This window comes from Drosophila sulfurigaster, chromosome X, assembly GCF_023558435.1.
Source record: "Drosophila sulfurigaster albostrigata strain 15112-1811.04 chromosome X, ASM2355843v2, whole genome shotgun sequence".
NCBI lineage: Eukaryota > Metazoa > Arthropoda > Insecta > Diptera > Drosophilidae > Drosophila > Drosophila sulfurigaster.
In genome coordinates, this window is record NC_084885.1 from 20,776,085 (window position 1) to 20,792,895 (window position 16,811).

Genomic DNA, 16,811 nt, shown 5'->3' on the forward strand with positions numbered 1-16,811 from the left:
AGTCACATTCGTATGTTGTTAATATATAGTGAAATATTCAGAAATGTTTTTCTTTTTATATTCAACCTTTTTGTTCATAATTTTTATATTGGATTGCTTTCAATAGCAATAGCAGTTTTTTTTTATGAATTTTTAGGCTGTATATTTTACTCGTTGATATTGGAATAATTGTAATAATAATGTTAAGAAAGAAATTTTTTTTGATTTAATAAAGATTGCGACATTTCTAAATTTGGTACCGGGTAGAAAATGCAAATTGAAACCTTTACTTGCATTGGCACAACTCTATTTGACCCATTAAATGGGTACAGGGTATTATCAACGCAAAACGGTACAAATTGGATAAAAGAAGAAGAAAATTATGTATCACATTTGCTGAGATACATCGATATGCATACGTACATATATATTTCCTAAAATGCAAATTGAAGAGTTTATTATATATAACTATATACATACAAACGAATATATAAATAAATATATATATATATCTATATATATATATACATATATGTATATGTTGCGGAAAAGTTGAAAGGATATTGAGAACAAAAAACAAAAGAATAAAGCTAACGTTCCTTGATTCAGTCTATTTTTACTTCGAAAACAAAAAAATGGAAAAAAAAAACACAAATAAGTTAAGTTGTAGCTTCGATCTCTTCGACTATATCAATATGATTCCTTGCTTTATCTTTAGTTTCAACAACTTCAACTTCTGCACTCTCTCTCTCTCTAATTTTTAATCATTCATCTTAACGCTCTGAACAAGATACGCTTCAAATCCAATTCAATTCGAACTGTATAGATCCAAAGATTCATTTACAGGAAAGTGTAATTAATATTGTAATTGAATTGTAACGATATTTTAACCCACCATTTAGCTGATAAGCCTCCCCAGCTGAGAATGTTTAACGCGTTTGTAAATCGTAAATGTGAAAAACCCATTCCAAAACAATGACGAAGGAAGCAATGACATCTGATAAACAAGAGACGAGACGAGGTGTTTAACTCATATGAAATAATACAAATTGTGTGCAACAGTTGTTAAATATACACATAAAGTACATATTTAATATGGATCTACACTGCGTTTCAAAAGTATACGGCAGTTCAGAATTTGGAACTTTACCAGCCCAGCCGGTCATCAAAGTATTCTAAACTATAGATTAAAGATATAAATGTGTTCGATTTTTTTTATTTTTCACAATTTTAGTCTTTAAACAATCATTTGACTTCGAACTTTTTTTGTGTGTTATTTTTAAGTAGGAGTTTATTTAGAATCTCTTTATGTTGAAATTGCTTTAAACAAAAAAAAAAAAAATTAAAAAAGGTATTTATTATCTTATTATTATAGTTTAAGAAATATTGCAGCTCTAGATAGCTTTGACTTCCGACTTCTGTCAGCTATTAAAGTCGAAATTCTGAAATATCGTAAAATTTTGAAAAAAACAGTTGCGAATCTTTAATAAGTGCAAAAGTCCAACAACAAAATACGTTAGAGATTCCAAAACAAAAATGATGAAAAAGAGAAAAGCAAATTATCAAATCTGTATTTATTGAAAGGAAATTCTACAAAATAAAAATAAAGATATATGTATATATGATAAGAATTGTGGAGCAATCCAGATGCAATCTATTTACAATACCACAAAAAAAAAACATAAAATCTAAATCTGAACCTGCATGGAGAATGTTAGAGAAGAGCGACGTTAGAAGACAGATGCATATATTTAAAAAAAGCAAAAAAGAAAAACCTTTTAAATATGCAAAATAATAAGATAAAATGGCTATTCTCCAAAGAAAAAACAAAAAAAGAAAAAACAAGTAAATAAATGAGGGGAGTGTTCCAAATTGCAGTCCAAAATATTTTTCGATCTATGTTAGCTGTTTGTTAAATGCCCAGTGCAAAGTGTGCAAGTGAGATGGCGATAGGCGGTATTCAAAGTAAAAAGATAACGTGCATACATTAAAAATGACAAAAAAAAAAAAAAAAATCGTTCAACAACAACAAAAAAATGTTCTATTTGATGTTACAAATGAGAAAAATAAAATAATATTAATAAATGCAAAAGATATGTGAAAAACAAACACCAGACACTGCGTCGTCTATTATTTATCCGTGATTAGCACTTTGAACAGGCCATTGAACCATATACCATATTTTCCCCCATTTAAAAGAGGGGGCGGAATCATAACACTCTGTGTACCAAACGAATCGTATAATTGAGTCTCTGCTCTGCTGATGTTGTGGCCTACTAATTGACATCTGTGTGTACTGCTCCACAACAACACTGATAAGCAACGCAGCAGCAGCACAGATCAGAGTCTCAGAGAGTCACATGAGGGCGAATCAGGCGACTGGAATTCACGGAATCACAGCGAACGAAGCTGGCTGCATGATCTTTGGCCGCACTTCAATCACACAGCATTTAAAGGGCATTATTGTGGATTGTTCATTTAATTAGTTCGATTAATTTATTCACTAAGCTTTTCATTTGTCATTACATAGTTTGATAGTGGAAAGTTTTGAAGGCGTTATTACATGCACATTTGCATTTAAAGACATTTTGTTTAAAGAACATATTTGTTAAGTGTTTAAAGCTTGGGCAGACCAGCTGAAATGGAACTCTCAATGCCGCAGTGATCCTCGCCGCGCAGAATGCGGAAGAAACCATTGTCACCCCAGTCGGTGTTCCACGAGTTGCCAATGAGCCAATAGGGCACCTTGTTGTCACCCCAAACTCCCCAGCCGAGGATGCGAATTGCATGACCGCCCAATTGCCTACCATGGACATGCTGATACACACCGCTCTTGTACAATATCAGATCCTCGTATACGGTGAATGCGCCCTCAACGGGGCCATTTGTCAGGATTTCGCGTTGAATATCAACCGGATTGCGATTGATCGAATACGATTTGGCACCATAATGCTTATCCTTGGCATAATCCACCGAATAGCTAGACTCACACTGATGCTTGCACTTTGGTGTGCTGCCTTGCGAGCATGGCGGACGAGTGCCATTCACATGGTGTTCACATGGCGCAATTTCATATGGTCGGCAACCCTAAAAATTGCTCATATATTAGATTCAAAGTAATTGCAATCAATGGCACAACCTCTTTACCTCTTTGGATTCATAGGAACCGCCACTGACGATGCCCTTGTGGGTCCAATAGCTCCAGGCGGCGCCGGGGAAGCCTCCGTTGCATCCAAAGCCGCAGGTGTGGCAACAGGACACCAGATCGTCAGCCGAAAAGTGGAAGTTGACCGTTGCATTGGAGTGTATGCACACCTGTAAATGTATATAAATAATTTAATAGTTGTTATACATCCATGTTTGTACATATAATTATATATATATTATTTACATACTATAAAAATGAAATTGCGGCGATTCTTTCTAGTTTTAATCTATATTGGTATGCTTCAGCGATAATGATTAAATTAGGTTCATTTAATAATTTTATTTTATTTAAAATCATTATTCATTATTTAATTCGTTTTACTCAATCGAAGTAATAAATAAATTTCTATAATAAAAAAAACTTGAGGCTTGAAATTGCCTGACGATCCATTTATAAATAAATGAAATAATATATATATAATATAATATACATATGTATATATTTGAGTAATGTTTCAACTATAATTCATTTCGGTAATTTAATCATTTTTAGTAATTAAATTGATGATTTATATTTTTTCCCCAGAAATATTAAATATATCATTTCCATAAAACATTTGGATAAAAATTACTGGATTAGACTTGAGTTGAGCAAAACAAAAAAAATGAAAGAGAATTTTTTAGTTATTGTTTTTTACCAAAAGTGTAGAGACTCATATTTGTTATATTACTTTTTACTTTAAAGAAAACATCTAAAATCATAATCTTCGGAATAGTAGAAGTTTAAAAGAAGGTATTGCAAGTCTATGCTAAGTACGTGTTTATTTCTTTACTAAAATTATGATATATTTCTGGTATAGTCGACAGTTTTAATGTAATTGCTATGCTAATTGTGCAATTTTCTTTAATTTGCCCAAAAAATAAACAAATATAATCATTCTCAATCCCTGACAAATGCATATATAGTATAGTCAACAGTTTTACGGTCTAAACAAAGAGATGTTAAAAAGACACACAAAGCGTGCAACGCAATAATTGTATGGAAATCGATAAGCAAAACACAATGCGATAAGCATCACAGTTGCTGCGTCATCCGCCATTGTTATTGTTATTGTTAATTGTTGTTTTGTACTTACACGATCCGACATTGCTTCAACAGCACCAAAAGCCCAGCAGGAGCCGCAGGATCCTTGATCACGGATTTCACCGATTGTTGGACAATTTGGCCAAGCTGTGCGTGAATCGAACTCTTCCGGTAAATCGCCGCCATCGCTTTCAGTTAGCTCGGGCATCACATGACGCTTATCCGGCAGCTGGAATTTATGCGCATCCGGATGGACACCCATTAGACCGCGTATATGACGCTCGGACACGTCCTTGGCGAAATTGCGACCAGCCTGCAAAGCAACAACAACAACAACAATATAACAATAATCAGTAAAGTGTTTGCATTTCTGTGGTCACGTCATCAGCTAATTGAATTTAGTGCATATCTTCTATTATATTCATTTCACTTACCGTCCATGTTTGGGCCTTGTTCTTCACCAGCTCAATGAATTCATCGCTCAGCATATGCGGGTCATCCTGGCCAGCGGCGTTGGCCACCAAGGCCAACAACAGCGACACAGTCGCTATAAAGAATCGCATTCTAAACGCGGTGCCTGCTCTACGTCAAAATGGCGCTGACAAAGCAATTGAAAAAAATTCTAGTCTAGCTTACGTCGTTTTCTTTTTTTTTTACTTTTTTGTTTTGCAATTGATAGTCAGCTAATTTCCGTGCTTTGTTTTGCGTGTGTTAAGAAGCGAATGCAAACTGCTGAGTGCAAACGATTTAAAAAACCATTTATACGCGTTATGTTGTTCGTTTCAAAGTTCCCGATAAGCGGCCATTGTTGTGTTTTCGTATTAGTGATGCGCGTATTGCGTGTACTTATCGATAATACAGCTGGTAATAGAAATTGGTAAATTGATATATCGTTCGAATTCAAAACTCCGTACTCTTTCGATTTTTGTAACTAGTAGCCAGCTAATTTCCGTGATTTGTTTTGCATCTGTCAAGACGCGAATGCAAGTAATTTAATAATATAATATAATATATGAGTTGCGAGTTTTTTGTTTTAATTTTAGTGAGGAGCGTTCATCGCTTATCGATACATCAAGGCGCAGATGACAATGGAAAAACTAAAATCGGTGACACTGGGATTCAAAACAAAACTAATTTCACATTAAATATTAATTTTATTTTATAGATTATATAAAAAAACACATGCCTATTTTTTTCTACTTATACCCTAAAATAAACAACAAATTCTTTGACCTTAATGTGCTTACTTAATGTAATGTACATAGTTTATAGAAGTTTTCCATTCCTAATCCGTATTATCACAAGAGTGAACTTAAACATAGGGATTCCAATTGCTGCCATCCTCGGGCAGCAAATTATTCGTTATCAGCAATATAACATCAATGATCCACCATACACCAACGCCACCCATTGTCAATAGTTTGCCCACCGCCGTTCCCGTTTGGCCAAGACAAAAGCGATCCATTCCCAGGAAACCCAACAACATGCTGTAGATTAATGTGGTGACAAAATAATGATCTGTATAGCGTACACATGGAACACCGTCGCGGAAAAATGTACGTGCACCATAGCAATCGATATCTGTATAAACCGTACACTGGACTTTTGTGTGCTCCACATCTTCGTAGGCGGAGCCACCAAAGCGTAGGCAGCCGTAACCTTTTTCCTGACGGGCCGTTGCATTATTCCGATGATCGATGGGTTCCTTGCACTCCAGGAAGTCACGTGGCAAGAAAGAGCACATCACATTCGGTCCCAGTGGATTGAAAGTCGATGAAACTGAAGATGCAGATGCGGTATTCGAGGAACCCGCTTGCTGCTGTTGCGATGATGCAGATTGCGTTTGCACAGGAACAACCGATTGCACTGCAGTGCCGGAGACGCCCGTTTGGGGCTGTTCCTTATCGCTGCGCGCCTGTATCGCATGCGTGACAGGATTAATGATGAAAAATGAAACAAGTACGCTGTACAAAATTAGTTTTTGCTGCATTGTGCGCGATTTGTTGCTTTTGTTTTGTTCGATGCACCAAATACTGGAGATGTGCGAATAGACAATAATAAACGCACATCGAAGGTGTTGGATGTTATCGATATTTCCAGTGCGTCTCTAGATTAACGTGTTTGCTTTATTAAATGCGCAATTCTGTTTTAATGTATATAAATAGAAGATATACGCCAAGTGAGTCAATAATCAGATTAAACAAATCAGTCGTGAATGTAGAAAAATAAATTCAATTAAAAATAACATTTGAAAACATTTGCACCTTGTGGACGATTAAATTCAATAACGATAGCAAGTGATATCGATATTTCTATAGCACAGTTAACAATCCGGCAGCGTCTCTAGAACTACATGTTTGGTTTTATTATTAAATACGCGTTTTCTTTTTAAGTTGTGCCGCATTTATGTAAATAAAAACAAAATGAACTATCATATTAATTGAAGCGTTATTCATTATGCTAACGTATATGCATACAAATAAATAAATCAATTCATTGGCAACATTATGGAGATATTTGAAAATATTTGCCGCACTTGCGGCAACGATTGCCTCGACGCCATCAACATATTCGTGGACAGCGTCATGGTACAAGGGAAGAACGTGCCCATATCGGAGATAATCGCTGCCTGCACTCCGTCCTTTGCCTCGTTGCCGGCCGTCTATATGGACGACGATTATCCACAGCAAATATGCCGCGTGTGCATCAAGAAACTGATAATGGTCTATGAATTCAATAACAAATGGTTGGCGGCCCACAATGAATTCGCTGTAGCGCTGAAATTTGAACAGCGTCGCAATCGATCTCGAATCTCTTCATCTCAGGCGACAGCAGCTGTAACAGTAGCGACAGCACCAACAACAACAACAATCGATGCAAACGATCAGTTGATTGAGACAGATGATGATGAGAATTTTGTCTTTAAAACGGAACCCAATGAAGGTAAGACCCGCATATTGTTTTGTTTGCAAAATAAACGAAAAATCTTCATTAATTCCTTTATTTTTCAGGTGGCGAAATGGAGATCATCAACCACGCACCACCCACAAACTATCACTGCGGTTTATGCGGGGAACCATTTCATACGGTGTCCGCATATCAAAAGCATCACAAAATCAGTCATCGTAATTGTGAATTCCTTTACTATACGCCTGGTCAATAAAAAAAATAGTGAAGAAACTATGTCCAAATGTAGAAATTAACTATTAGTTTAGTTTTCTTTTTACTGTTTACTATTTACTATTGTTTGTTTTGCATTTGCGGCAGCGCGTTACGTTGGAGAACAACAAAAACAAAAAAAAAACTATGAGGAGAAATTCACAGAGTTCGTTTTTGATGTTTAATCATCCTCGTCGTTGCGCACTTTCTGGGCACGCGGATCCGTGTCACGGAAGACGACATAGCCGAGCTTATAGCGACGATTATCACCATCCTTGGCATAGTAGTTAGCCACACCGACGCCAGCCATAACAAGACCAGCGATTGCCAAGACGGATCCGCCAACAATGTCGGGAATCTCGTTCCAGGCACGTTTTAACAGGGATGTGGAACCACGGGCCGCCGACGCTGACATTGTGTCTGAAATAACGAAGAGGTCGCTGTAGTTCTTGTTTAGGTATTTGTTAATTTATCCACATACTTGTTAAATAAAAATCGCGTTCAAGTTACACAACACAAGAGCAAGCTAGAATTTAGCGATGAACTTATTGCTCTGACAGCTGTTTCTCGTTATCGATGTTATCGATAGCAAAGCAACGGCCTGCTTGTGAGAGGTAACATTTAAAAAATTGTTGAGAATATTAGCATCCAATTTATTATATTACTTATTATTTTATATTATATCTAATTACAAGAATAGATTGTATTGTTAAATCAATCGGATATTTAGGGGAAATTCTTCTATCGATTGCTTATGTTAACTAACGTTAAATATATTAACAGAATGCTCCTCATTTAAGAGAGCAAAATAACAGAACTATCGTTTATGACCAATTCAAACATCGATGGCCTTATTGCTGTTTTCAAACTGATTTTAAAATATATGTTTTTAAGTCAAGCGTTGATGTTTGGACCGTTAAATAATATAAACATTCCTGTGAATTTAGTTTGATTTATTTTAAGTTGTATGCAGCGTTTATTTTGTGAAAAAGAGGAGCAAATAAAATAGTTTTCATTACATCGCTTACGGTCTCACTATGTTGTGTTCAAAATTTTGGAATGTTTATTGTACGTAAAATGGTGAATTGTGAAAACTCATTTTGCGGTCACACTGTGCTACTGGGTTTTAAAAAGTCAGAGCATTAACATTTTTTTTTAGTTTAATTCAGTGTTTATAGTGTGAATAATAATGGCAGCAGTACCAGGACGAGCTCTACATTATGTCTTCAAGATCGGGGATCGTGCCAAGAACGCGTTTTTCTTTCAGACCATTCTTGGAATGAAGGTAATAGTCGGTTGTACCCATGATCGAGAATATACTTACAACGTTGCAACAACTATCTAATTTGCAAGCCCGGTTATTTACCTGTGCGTGTCTGCGCTTGTGTGTGTGTGTGTGTATACGCTATATAGTAGCAGTTGTATGTATGCGTACAATATAATTACTTGAGAACTGACTTTCACAGTTGTTGCTTTTATCTCAACATGACTGGCAGCAATACTACAACAGTCATCACGATTTCAATCTGAACCAGACGTTTTATTAATAACTTAATGTAGTTAGATAAGCATTAAATTACAGTACTTAGGCCATTGCCTTCTTATCATATGATGTATTTATTAATCATTAGGTTTACCGTCATGAAGAGTTCACCGAGGGCTGCGAAGCGGAGTGTAATGGGTAACTATTATAATAATAGTAATTTTCAAAATTTGTTAAAAATATATAATATTATTTAATGCAGACCCTATGACAATCGCTGGAGTAAAACAATGATTGGATATGGACCCGAGAGCACGAATTTCGTCTTCGAACTGACCTACAACTATGGTGTCAAGAGCTATGAAATGGGTAAAGTTGTTTTAGTATTTATTCATTAATTATAGATGATAAAAATATCAGACTGTCCGTCAGTCGTTTTGTGCGTGCTCCGATCTCGATGATTGTAAGAAGTATACACTCGAGATTTGAATTGTGTAGTTCACGTTTATCTTCAATCGCGCAAATCAAATCACGCAAAGTTTATACTTAGCCATTCTTTAATTCACTATATCACTCGAGTAGTCTAAATTTATAAAATGAGGTTGCAAAATTTGGCTTTTAATTTAACTTTCAATTGATGTTTAGTGATTACTCAATGTTCTTGTGGTTACGGTATAATTTATATTATTGTTAACATTTTAAATAAGTAATAATATGATTATTATGAAATTTATGGTATAACTATAATACTAATACTATCATCTTTTCTTTAGGCAACGACTTTGGAGGCGTAACACTCCATTCCAAGGATATTCTAGCCAAGGCCGCCGAGCACTCGTATCCAGTTGTGAAGCAAGACGGACGTAATATTCTCGCCTCACCCGATGGCTACAAGTTCTATGTGGTTGAAAGTGCACCCACTTCGGATCCGGTGCAAGAGGTTGAGATACGCGTCAAAGATTTGGCCGCATCGCGTAAATATTGGCATGAGCTGCTCAAGATGAATGTGCTCGAGGAGAACGAGAAAACAGTGTTGCTCACCTATGGCTCGAATCAGGCATCGTTGCGTCTCACACTGCTAACCGAGGCGTTGGATCGCGCCAAGGCCTATGGACGGATTGCCTTTGAAATACCTGGCGCCGCTCAGTTGCCACTATTCGAGGCTGTCAAGGCGGCTGGTGGCACAATTCTGAAGCCGTTGATACAGCTGGATACACCCGGCAAGGCCACAGTGTCTGTGATCATTTTGGCCGATCCCAATGATCATGAAATATGCTTTGTGGACAAGGAGGGCTTCACCGAGTTGTCGCAGCCTGATGCCACAGCTGGAGATCAGCTTGCGAAGTACATACTTAAGGATCCCTTCCAGGACAAATAAGTTATTATTATTCCCATTGATGCACTGCTTGTTATACTATTGCAAAATTTGTTAAACCAACTCCCTCCCAAATACATTTTATACCATATATTTATATTTTATATGATGTATTATATCTATAATGTGATCTGCGTGGGCGATAATACAATACACAGAGAATCTCCACCCTAAAACAAATGTGATTTATAAATGTTGGGGCGAGTATTTAAAAGGCTTTTTATCCTTTTTCTATTGTAGCTTTTAATATTTAAGTTTTGACAGTTATAATTTATACTTTTCTGATGCTTGATTTAATTTGCTGTTCATATAGCAGCCTGTATAGGTTTTTATTGTTTTTCTTTTCACATTCCCTTCAATATTTCGTTGAGATTTAAACATTTTCGTTTTAAATTTTCACTTTGCACTTTTGTTTTTTTAGTATTTCTATTTATTTTTGCTTACTGCGCGTTTTATATAGCAAATTCAATGGGTAGCATTGATTCGGATATGATTACACCGGCGGGCGTTCTGGTGCCCCGTCTAAATCCGTGGGAGATAATGGATTGGCCATCGAAGCAACGTCGATCGATTTATCGCAGCTGGGCGCAACATTTCTCCATACAACGATGCTACGGTGCAGCTCAAACGTATTTCGAGAAGTGCATCAACGAAAAGCCATCCGACGATGATTTTCGCACGCTTCTGATGCGAAACAAATTCAATCGATCGATTGCCCGGCCGGAGGAGGCGTTGTTGGATAGCCAGAAGGCCGCAACCCTTGTGGAGCCAGGCAATGCATCGGTCAATTTGTTGATGGCCGATGCATTGTATGATCTCAACAGGTTCGAGGATAACAAATTGTTGTTGCATGATAATCTGCGTGGCCAAGTGGGAACCACTCAGCAGCCCTTTAAGCATCGCCTCACGATTGTGAATGAGAATTTCAAGGATAGCGTTGGCGATAGCATGAGTCCATTTCTGTTGCGAAATTCGGCCAAACTATCTTCCATCCATGAGCTAGTGTTGAAGCCGAAGAAACCAAGTGAACCCATGCCTCGTTGGTTGGCCAATAAGAATCGCACTGAATGCGATGTCCAGAGTTTGGTTGAGAAGAATAATCGACGAATTTCACCGTTGGAGGCGGCGTGGCAGCAACGCAAAAAGAAATGCTTCTTTCAAACGTATTTGCATCGCTCCTGGGTTGATGTGGCATTCTTGAAATCACTTCGCGATAATCCCAATGTGGTGTTGGAAAACTATTTCAGCACCGCCGCCGAGCGGCTGAATATGATGAACAAAAGCTGTGAGCATCTCTCGAAATTCAGTCGCATGCTTCATGCCCGAAGTCCGATGTACAACGAGGCTTATGAGCGCATGGAATACGGCGAGAAGGCGGACAAATTCCATGAGGCCAACATGTTTCGGATACAGTATCAGACACGTCGAAATATGATCTCCATATTGCGAACAATTACCGCTCTAAGGGCGCAAAATGATATACGAGTGCGTTAAGTATTGCAACCTCTTTGCATTTGACAAACTTTAGATGATTGTAGCTTTTCACTAAGATGTTAATAATATTAACTTAATATTTTAGATTTTAAGATCTTAAGGTTTTAGGATTTTAAGATTTTAAGGTTTTAGGATTTTACGTTTTTAAGACTTAAAGATTTTAGGACTTGTTTTATGTTATGTTTTTTATGCTTGTTCTTTTCCCCAGTTTTCAGTTCTTTCCTTGTATATCTTCCTTCCTGTCAGTTGCTTGTAGTTGTGGATTTAGTCTTTTAGATAAAGATACTTCAATTTCTGTTGTATATTTCAGTTTTTAGTGATTTTGTTAGCTTTCATTTAGATTTATTTTTAAAAGTACCTTGATGATGTTTTGAGATATCACAGCATAGAAAAGTATTAATATAGATTTCAATGTATTTCTTTACAAATAACTTTTCTGTTTGTTTGACTTATTGTCTTACAATTTAGAATAACAATAAAAATATATTAATTAATTTACAACTCCTCCGCACAGCGTCTTCGCAAATTCGTGGAGAAGACGATGGGCGAGTACAATGTGCTGAAGACGACACGAGTGATGCCCTGGAAGATCGAGTTCATGAACGAAGTGTACAATCATCTGGCGTTGAGCCTGTGCGAAAGCTATCGCCTGCCAAAGTCGAAGATATCGCCGTACGATAATAACTCCATGTGTCATCTGCTTGGCGTGTCGCCGTTGAAGCCCTCAGAGCAGCGAACTGTCGTCTTTGGTGATCGCTCCTCATACACGTATGAAGACAGCGGCGACGCCTTTGAGCAGGCCAAAGAGTTTAAGTAAGTTGTGCTCTACTTTTGATTTATTTAGTATAGCATGTAGTAGGTTAGATATATTTGTAGTATTTTTGCGGTATATTAATTTGAAACTGTTTTGGTTTTATGCAGAATGGGTAGCATGTATTTCACAGTCGAGCACACTCGACTGTAGAATTCTTTCTTGTTGTTTTATAAAACGATCTTTTCAATCATTTTATATCCGCTACACATAGGGTAGAAAGGTATTATAACTTTGTGCCGGCAGGAAATGTATGTAACAGGCAGAAGGAGGCATCTCCGACCCTATAAAGTATATATATTCTTGATCAGCGCCAGCAGCCGAGACGATCTAGCCATGTCTGACTGTCCGTCTGTCTGTCTGTCCGTCTGTCCGTATGTACACCTAGATCTCAGAGACTATAAGTGATAGAGCTATAATTTTTTTCGACAGCATTTGTTATGTTTGCACGCAGATCAAGTTTGTTTAAAATTTTTGCCACGCCCACTTCCGCCCCCGCAAATGAAAAAAAACTAATAACAAGCGCAATTTTAAAGCTAGAGCCGAAATTTTGTGTATACAATAATAAGTATAGTATTTATGATTCCTGAAATTTTGGTTACGATCATATAAAAACTATGGAAGTTATTAAAGAAATACTTTTGTATGGGTAAAAACGCCTTCTTACTAGGGGTCTGAGTTGCTTTATCCGACAGTCTGGTATATTGTGCCGCCTATACCAAATATACACCATGATATATATTTAGTATATTTGAAGTATTTTCGGTATATTTTGAAAATAATACTGCAATATTTTTCTTTTATTCAAAATGTGTAGCGGGTATCTCACAGTCGAACACACTCGACTTTAGCTTTCTTACTTGTTTTAGATAGTTAAATATATATTAAGATTTTGTTGCAAATATGTAAGTAAAATATTTTTTGTATTTTCTACATTTATTTACCATTTTTGAATTAGTGTTTTTTGTTTCTTATAGCAAAAACTTTAAAATAAAATATGTTGAAATAGTGCAAAGCTTAAAAGTAAAAATAATTTAAACTAAGATGTTGTGCATTATTTAAAAAATTAGTTTTCTTTTAAATTTTGCTTCACTCTTTTTATTTATCTTTTAATTTTATGATGTTTCCTTCGTTTTTCATTCTTTTTTATACGTTGTAGGCGCTCGAAATTAGCTCTGGAGAATCGTTTGTCATTCGCCAAGTTGGCCATCGAGCGCAGCTATTTGCTCTACGAGCTGGCCGATGTGCACATGGCACAGAATCAACAAGTGCGTTGTATATTTTATGCACAGAAGTCCATCGCTGAGGCCAAGAAGTGCAATAGCAAAATTTGGGAATTCTTGGCCACAATGCAGCAGGCGAAATCGCATGCGATACTCTGCAAGTTCGAGCGACAATCCGATGTCCTCGATGCTGCCTATCAGCTGGCCAAGGAACTGAAATCGCCGCGACTTTGCACTTTCATCGAACTGTGTCGCATGCTCAACAGGGATTATATGACATTGCGTAAAATGCTGCAGTTGGTGGCATCGAAGCGTCTGCGTAGTCGCCTTTCAAATCGATCCCTCACTGAAAAAGTCTAGCGGCGATGCAATCGAGCGAGTACTGTACAGGAATTTTACGTGACTTTCCTACATACTTTCTGCACAGCACTCGCTCTCTTGCCTCAAAGCGAACGTTTTTTTCAGCATTCGATTTTTAGCAAATTATCAAAATAACAAAAATACTAAATTTTAATTTAAACATCGCATCATATAAAAATAAATTATTCAATTAAAATAAAATGAGTTGAATAGAGTTTTAAATTCATTTTGAATGTCCTTTTAACCTCATTTATTAAATCTTTCATACTTAGTTGAGGAATAATTTATTTTTAATGATTACAATTTCGAATCTGTGTAATGAAATTAACATTATACTTATTTGTAGTTCTATAAAATAGATTTCGCATGTTCCATAATTGAGCAAATATAATTTTAGCTGTCGCTAACAGAAAAGTTTGATCAAAATAATAATAATAAACAAGTTTTTCATTGTATTGCTCAACGATTTTATTGAAAAAAACAACAAATACATAATAAATTTTGAATAAATCGATATGAAATTTAATAAATAAATATTTTTATTGATGGCTTACATTATTTATTTTGTATAAAAATTAACAAAAAAAAAAAAAACTTATTTTGTAGAACATAATTGGAAAATGATTAAAGTGAAGAAACAATTTTATGTGGCAAAAATCGGCCTATTTTGTACTCTATATCTAAATACTTATAATAATATACCAAATACAGTAATCGGTATATTTTAGTATTTTTCACTATATATTAATATGTTATATTTTCAGCATATTTACGCACTGTTTTGCTTTTATTCAGAATGTGAAGCGGGTATCTCACAGTCGAGCTCACTTGAATGTAGTTTTTATGTTTATTTTTAATCACTTTAATAGTTACTTGGCACAAATTGTACATCAAATAAAATGAAATGAATTCATTCTTAATCCTAATGTAAACAATTCTCTGAAATTGTATTTAACAACTTATCCAAATCTCTAAGCAATGCAACAAAACAAAATAAATGATTATTATTACCATTTTTAGATATTGGTATTTGGTATTTTTTCGCCACGAAAACTAATCAAACACCCCATAGTGCATTGCATGGTGTATCTACGTGTGTGTGTGTGTGTGTGTGTGTGTGTGTTTGTGTGTGTGTGTGGTAATGGCAATGGCAAATTGATGAAGGAAATCCGTCAATTTGCAGTTGCTAGTAGTATGTCATCTACAATATATATGTATATAGTATATATAGTATAGTATAGTATAGTATAAAATATATACTACTGTGTGTGTCTCATTGTTTTGCTGTGTGGCAATCTTATGTGCAGCATTGAGCACGTAACGGTAACAAGTGCAATATTAAAAACTATTTAATATTTGATGCCAGCTTTTGACACTTTTTAATATTTATTAGTATGCCAAATGCAATGCACTTGACTCCATTCAAATTCGTAGTTGTCGCGTGCGCTCTCTCTCTCTCTCTCTCTATCTCTCTCTTACTCTTCTATACGAGTATACTATATGGTATGTGTATGGTATATTTAGTATTGCTGTAGTATATTGGGGTAGGCAAATGGGGACTTGTTTTTCCATCGATGAATTGTCGTCGCATGTTTGGCTGGCCGAAACGACCCTAAATGGCCCAAAACGACAAGTTGGCTGACTCGATGGCTGACGAGCGCTTCATTTGTCGCATGCTACGCGGCCGCAAATATGCAAAAGAGCAAAATGCGTCAATAAATGCAGAATGCTGCACTTGCAAACCAACAACAACAACAACAGCAGCAACAACAACAACAGCGAGCAGTGCGAATGAAAAACGTGCTGAAAAAAAGTTTTATTGTGTCAATGCTGCTGACAGAGATAGCAACAACAGCAGCCAGAAAGAGAGCAAGCGAACGTACACAGTGGAACAAAACAAAATGCAAACTGTGTTTTATACTCGCATGTGTGTATGTGTGTGTCTGTATTTGTAGCTCATTATGCCATGCTGCCATTAAAAATGCACAAAAAAAAGTACAGCAAAAAAAAAAAAAAAACGAAATGCTAATCGAAATTGTCACAGAGAAAGGGAGCGAGAAAGAGAGCGAGAGGATTCGATCCAATGCCGTGTCGTGGCCAGTCGTCAATGTGGCTCCATTTTGTGCCGTTCTTCAATCTGTTGCCAAAAGGCAACACACACATACACACAGACATTTTCCACCTGCCAGTTATGTACAAAAGCGGCCAACCTTATTGGCCAAAATTGAGGTCAACACAAGAAGGTCGCCACGACTCGACTCGACTTGATTCGACTTGCAACTTGCAACTTGCAAGTCGATTCAACTCAACTCAAAGCTGACGGTGACGGCCACGATAACAGCGCAAATAATTGGCCACGGCAACCCAAAAAGAGAGCAAGAGAGCGAGACTCAAATTGCATTGAACGTTAAGGTTGGTTTTTGTCCAACGTTTCCTCAACTTTTCTGCAACGTGCAAAACGTCAAGACATCTCACACAATTACTATATTCTACTTACAAACATACATACATACATACATACATACATACATACATACATACATACATACATACATACATACATACATATATTTATATGTATATTCATCAATTATCAATCGGCTATTACGTTATTTAATTCTTGTCTCTCAACAAGAAATATTGTGGGTCAATGACACAGTCGCAAATTCTTGGTACTGTAATTGAAACGTTTGCAA

At 36.3% G+C, this 16,811-nt stretch overlaps 6 protein-coding genes across 6 annotated transcripts; 3 read left to right on the forward strand and 3 right to left on the reverse strand.

Moving 5' to 3' along the window:
- Positions 1-2,449: 2,449 nt before the first annotated feature.
- Positions 2,450-5,004, reverse strand: LOC133849567 (cathepsin B). The gene is made up of 4 exons (XM_062285737.1): positions 4,645-5,004; positions 4,263-4,523; positions 3,127-3,294; positions 2,450-3,066 (listed from the first exon to the last, which is right to left on the reverse strand). Exons 1-4 carry the CDS (start codon positions 4,771-4,773, stop codon positions 2,596-2,598), a joined length of 1,029 nt encoding a protein of 342 aa, XP_062141721.1. The 5' UTR covers positions 4,774-5,004; the 3' UTR covers positions 2,450-2,595.
- A 372-nt stretch (positions 5,005-5,376) lies between these two features.
- On the reverse strand, positions 5,377-6,261 carry LOC133849569 (TM2 domain-containing protein CG11103). The gene has a single exon (XM_062285739.1). It carries the CDS (start codon positions 6,198-6,200, stop codon positions 5,523-5,525), a length of 678 nt encoding a protein of 225 aa, XP_062141723.1. The 5' UTR covers positions 6,201-6,261; the 3' UTR covers positions 5,377-5,522.
- Positions 6,262-6,533: 272 nt separating this feature from the next.
- On the forward strand, positions 6,534-7,413 carry LOC133849571 (uncharacterized). The gene is made up of 2 exons (XM_062285740.1): positions 6,534-7,153; positions 7,222-7,413. The coding sequence occupies exons 1-2, from the start codon at positions 6,718-6,720 to the stop codon at positions 7,371-7,373; spliced, it is 588 nt and encodes a 195-aa protein (XP_062141724.1). The 5' UTR covers positions 6,534-6,717; the 3' UTR covers positions 7,374-7,413.
- Positions 7,402-7,817, reverse strand: LOC133849572 (uncharacterized). The gene has a single exon (XM_062285741.1). The coding sequence runs from the start codon at positions 7,782-7,784 to the stop codon at positions 7,551-7,553; it is 234 nt and encodes a 77-aa protein (XP_062141725.1). The 5' UTR covers positions 7,785-7,817; the 3' UTR covers positions 7,402-7,550.
- A 653-nt stretch (positions 7,818-8,470) lies between these two features.
- LOC133849568 (glyoxalase 1) lies at positions 8,471-10,407 on the forward strand. Its single transcript, XM_062285738.1, has 4 exons — positions 8,471-8,654; positions 9,001-9,050; positions 9,115-9,221; positions 9,626-10,407. Exons 1-4 carry the CDS (start codon positions 8,559-8,561, stop codon positions 10,228-10,230), a joined length of 858 nt encoding a protein of 285 aa, XP_062141722.1. The 5' UTR covers positions 8,471-8,558; the 3' UTR covers positions 10,231-10,407.
- A 175-nt stretch (positions 10,408-10,582) lies between these two features.
- On the forward strand, positions 10,583-14,316 carry LOC133849566 (uncharacterized). The gene is made up of 3 exons (XM_062285736.1): positions 10,583-11,712; positions 12,236-12,534; positions 13,692-14,316. The coding sequence occupies exons 1-3, from the start codon at positions 10,696-10,698 to the stop codon at positions 14,113-14,115; spliced, it is 1,740 nt and encodes a 579-aa protein (XP_062141720.1). The 5' UTR covers positions 10,583-10,695; the 3' UTR covers positions 14,116-14,316.
- The last annotated feature ends 2,495 nt before the right edge of the window (positions 14,317-16,811 follow it).

Bases quoted from the DNA above. Each gene is read 5' to 3' on its own strand.
- LOC133849567 (XM_062285737.1), bottom strand. From the start codon at position 4,773: ATGCGATTCTTTATAGCGACTGTGTCGCTGTTGTTGGCCTTGGTGGCC. The intron at 3,295-4,262 runs GTAAGTACAAAA...ATACATTTACAG, and splicing joins TTGAAGCAATGTCGGATCGT to GTGTGCATACACTCCAATGC. The intron at 3,067-3,126 runs GTAAAGAGGTTG...AGCAATTTTTAG, and splicing joins GTTCCTATGAATCCAAAGAG to GGTTGCCGACCATATGAAAT.
- LOC133849569 (XM_062285739.1), bottom strand. From the start codon at position 6,200: ATGCAGCAAAAACTAATTTTGTACAGCGTACTTGTTTCATTTTTCATC.
- LOC133849571 (XM_062285740.1), top strand. From the start codon at position 6,718: ATGGAGATATTTGAAAATATTTGCCGCACTTGCGGCAACGATTGCCTC. The intron at 7,154-7,221 runs GTAAGACCCGCA...TTTATTTTTCAG, and splicing joins TAAAACGGAACCCAATGAAG to GTGGCGAAATGGAGATCATC.
- LOC133849572 (XM_062285741.1), bottom strand. From the start codon at position 7,784: ATGTCAGCGTCGGCGGCCCGTGGTTCCACATCCCTGTTAAAACGTGCC.
- LOC133849568 (XM_062285738.1), top strand. From the start codon at position 8,559: ATGGCAGCAGTACCAGGACGAGCTCTACATTATGTCTTCAAGATCGGG. The intron at 8,655-9,000 runs GTAATAGTCGGT...ATTAATCATTAG, and splicing joins AGACCATTCTTGGAATGAAG to GTTTACCGTCATGAAGAGTT. The intron at 9,051-9,114 runs GTAACTATTATA...TATTTAATGCAG, and splicing joins TGCGAAGCGGAGTGTAATGG to ACCCTATGACAATCGCTGGA.
- LOC133849566 (XM_062285736.1), top strand. From the start codon at position 10,696: ATGGGTAGCATTGATTCGGATATGATTACACCGGCGGGCGTTCTGGTG. The intron at 11,713-12,235 runs GTGCGTTAAGTA...TCCTCCGCACAG, and splicing joins GGGCGCAAAATGATATACGA to CGTCTTCGCAAATTCGTGGA. The intron at 12,535-13,691 runs GTAAGTTGTGCT...TATACGTTGTAG, and splicing joins GAGCAGGCCAAAGAGTTTAA to GCGCTCGAAATTAGCTCTGG.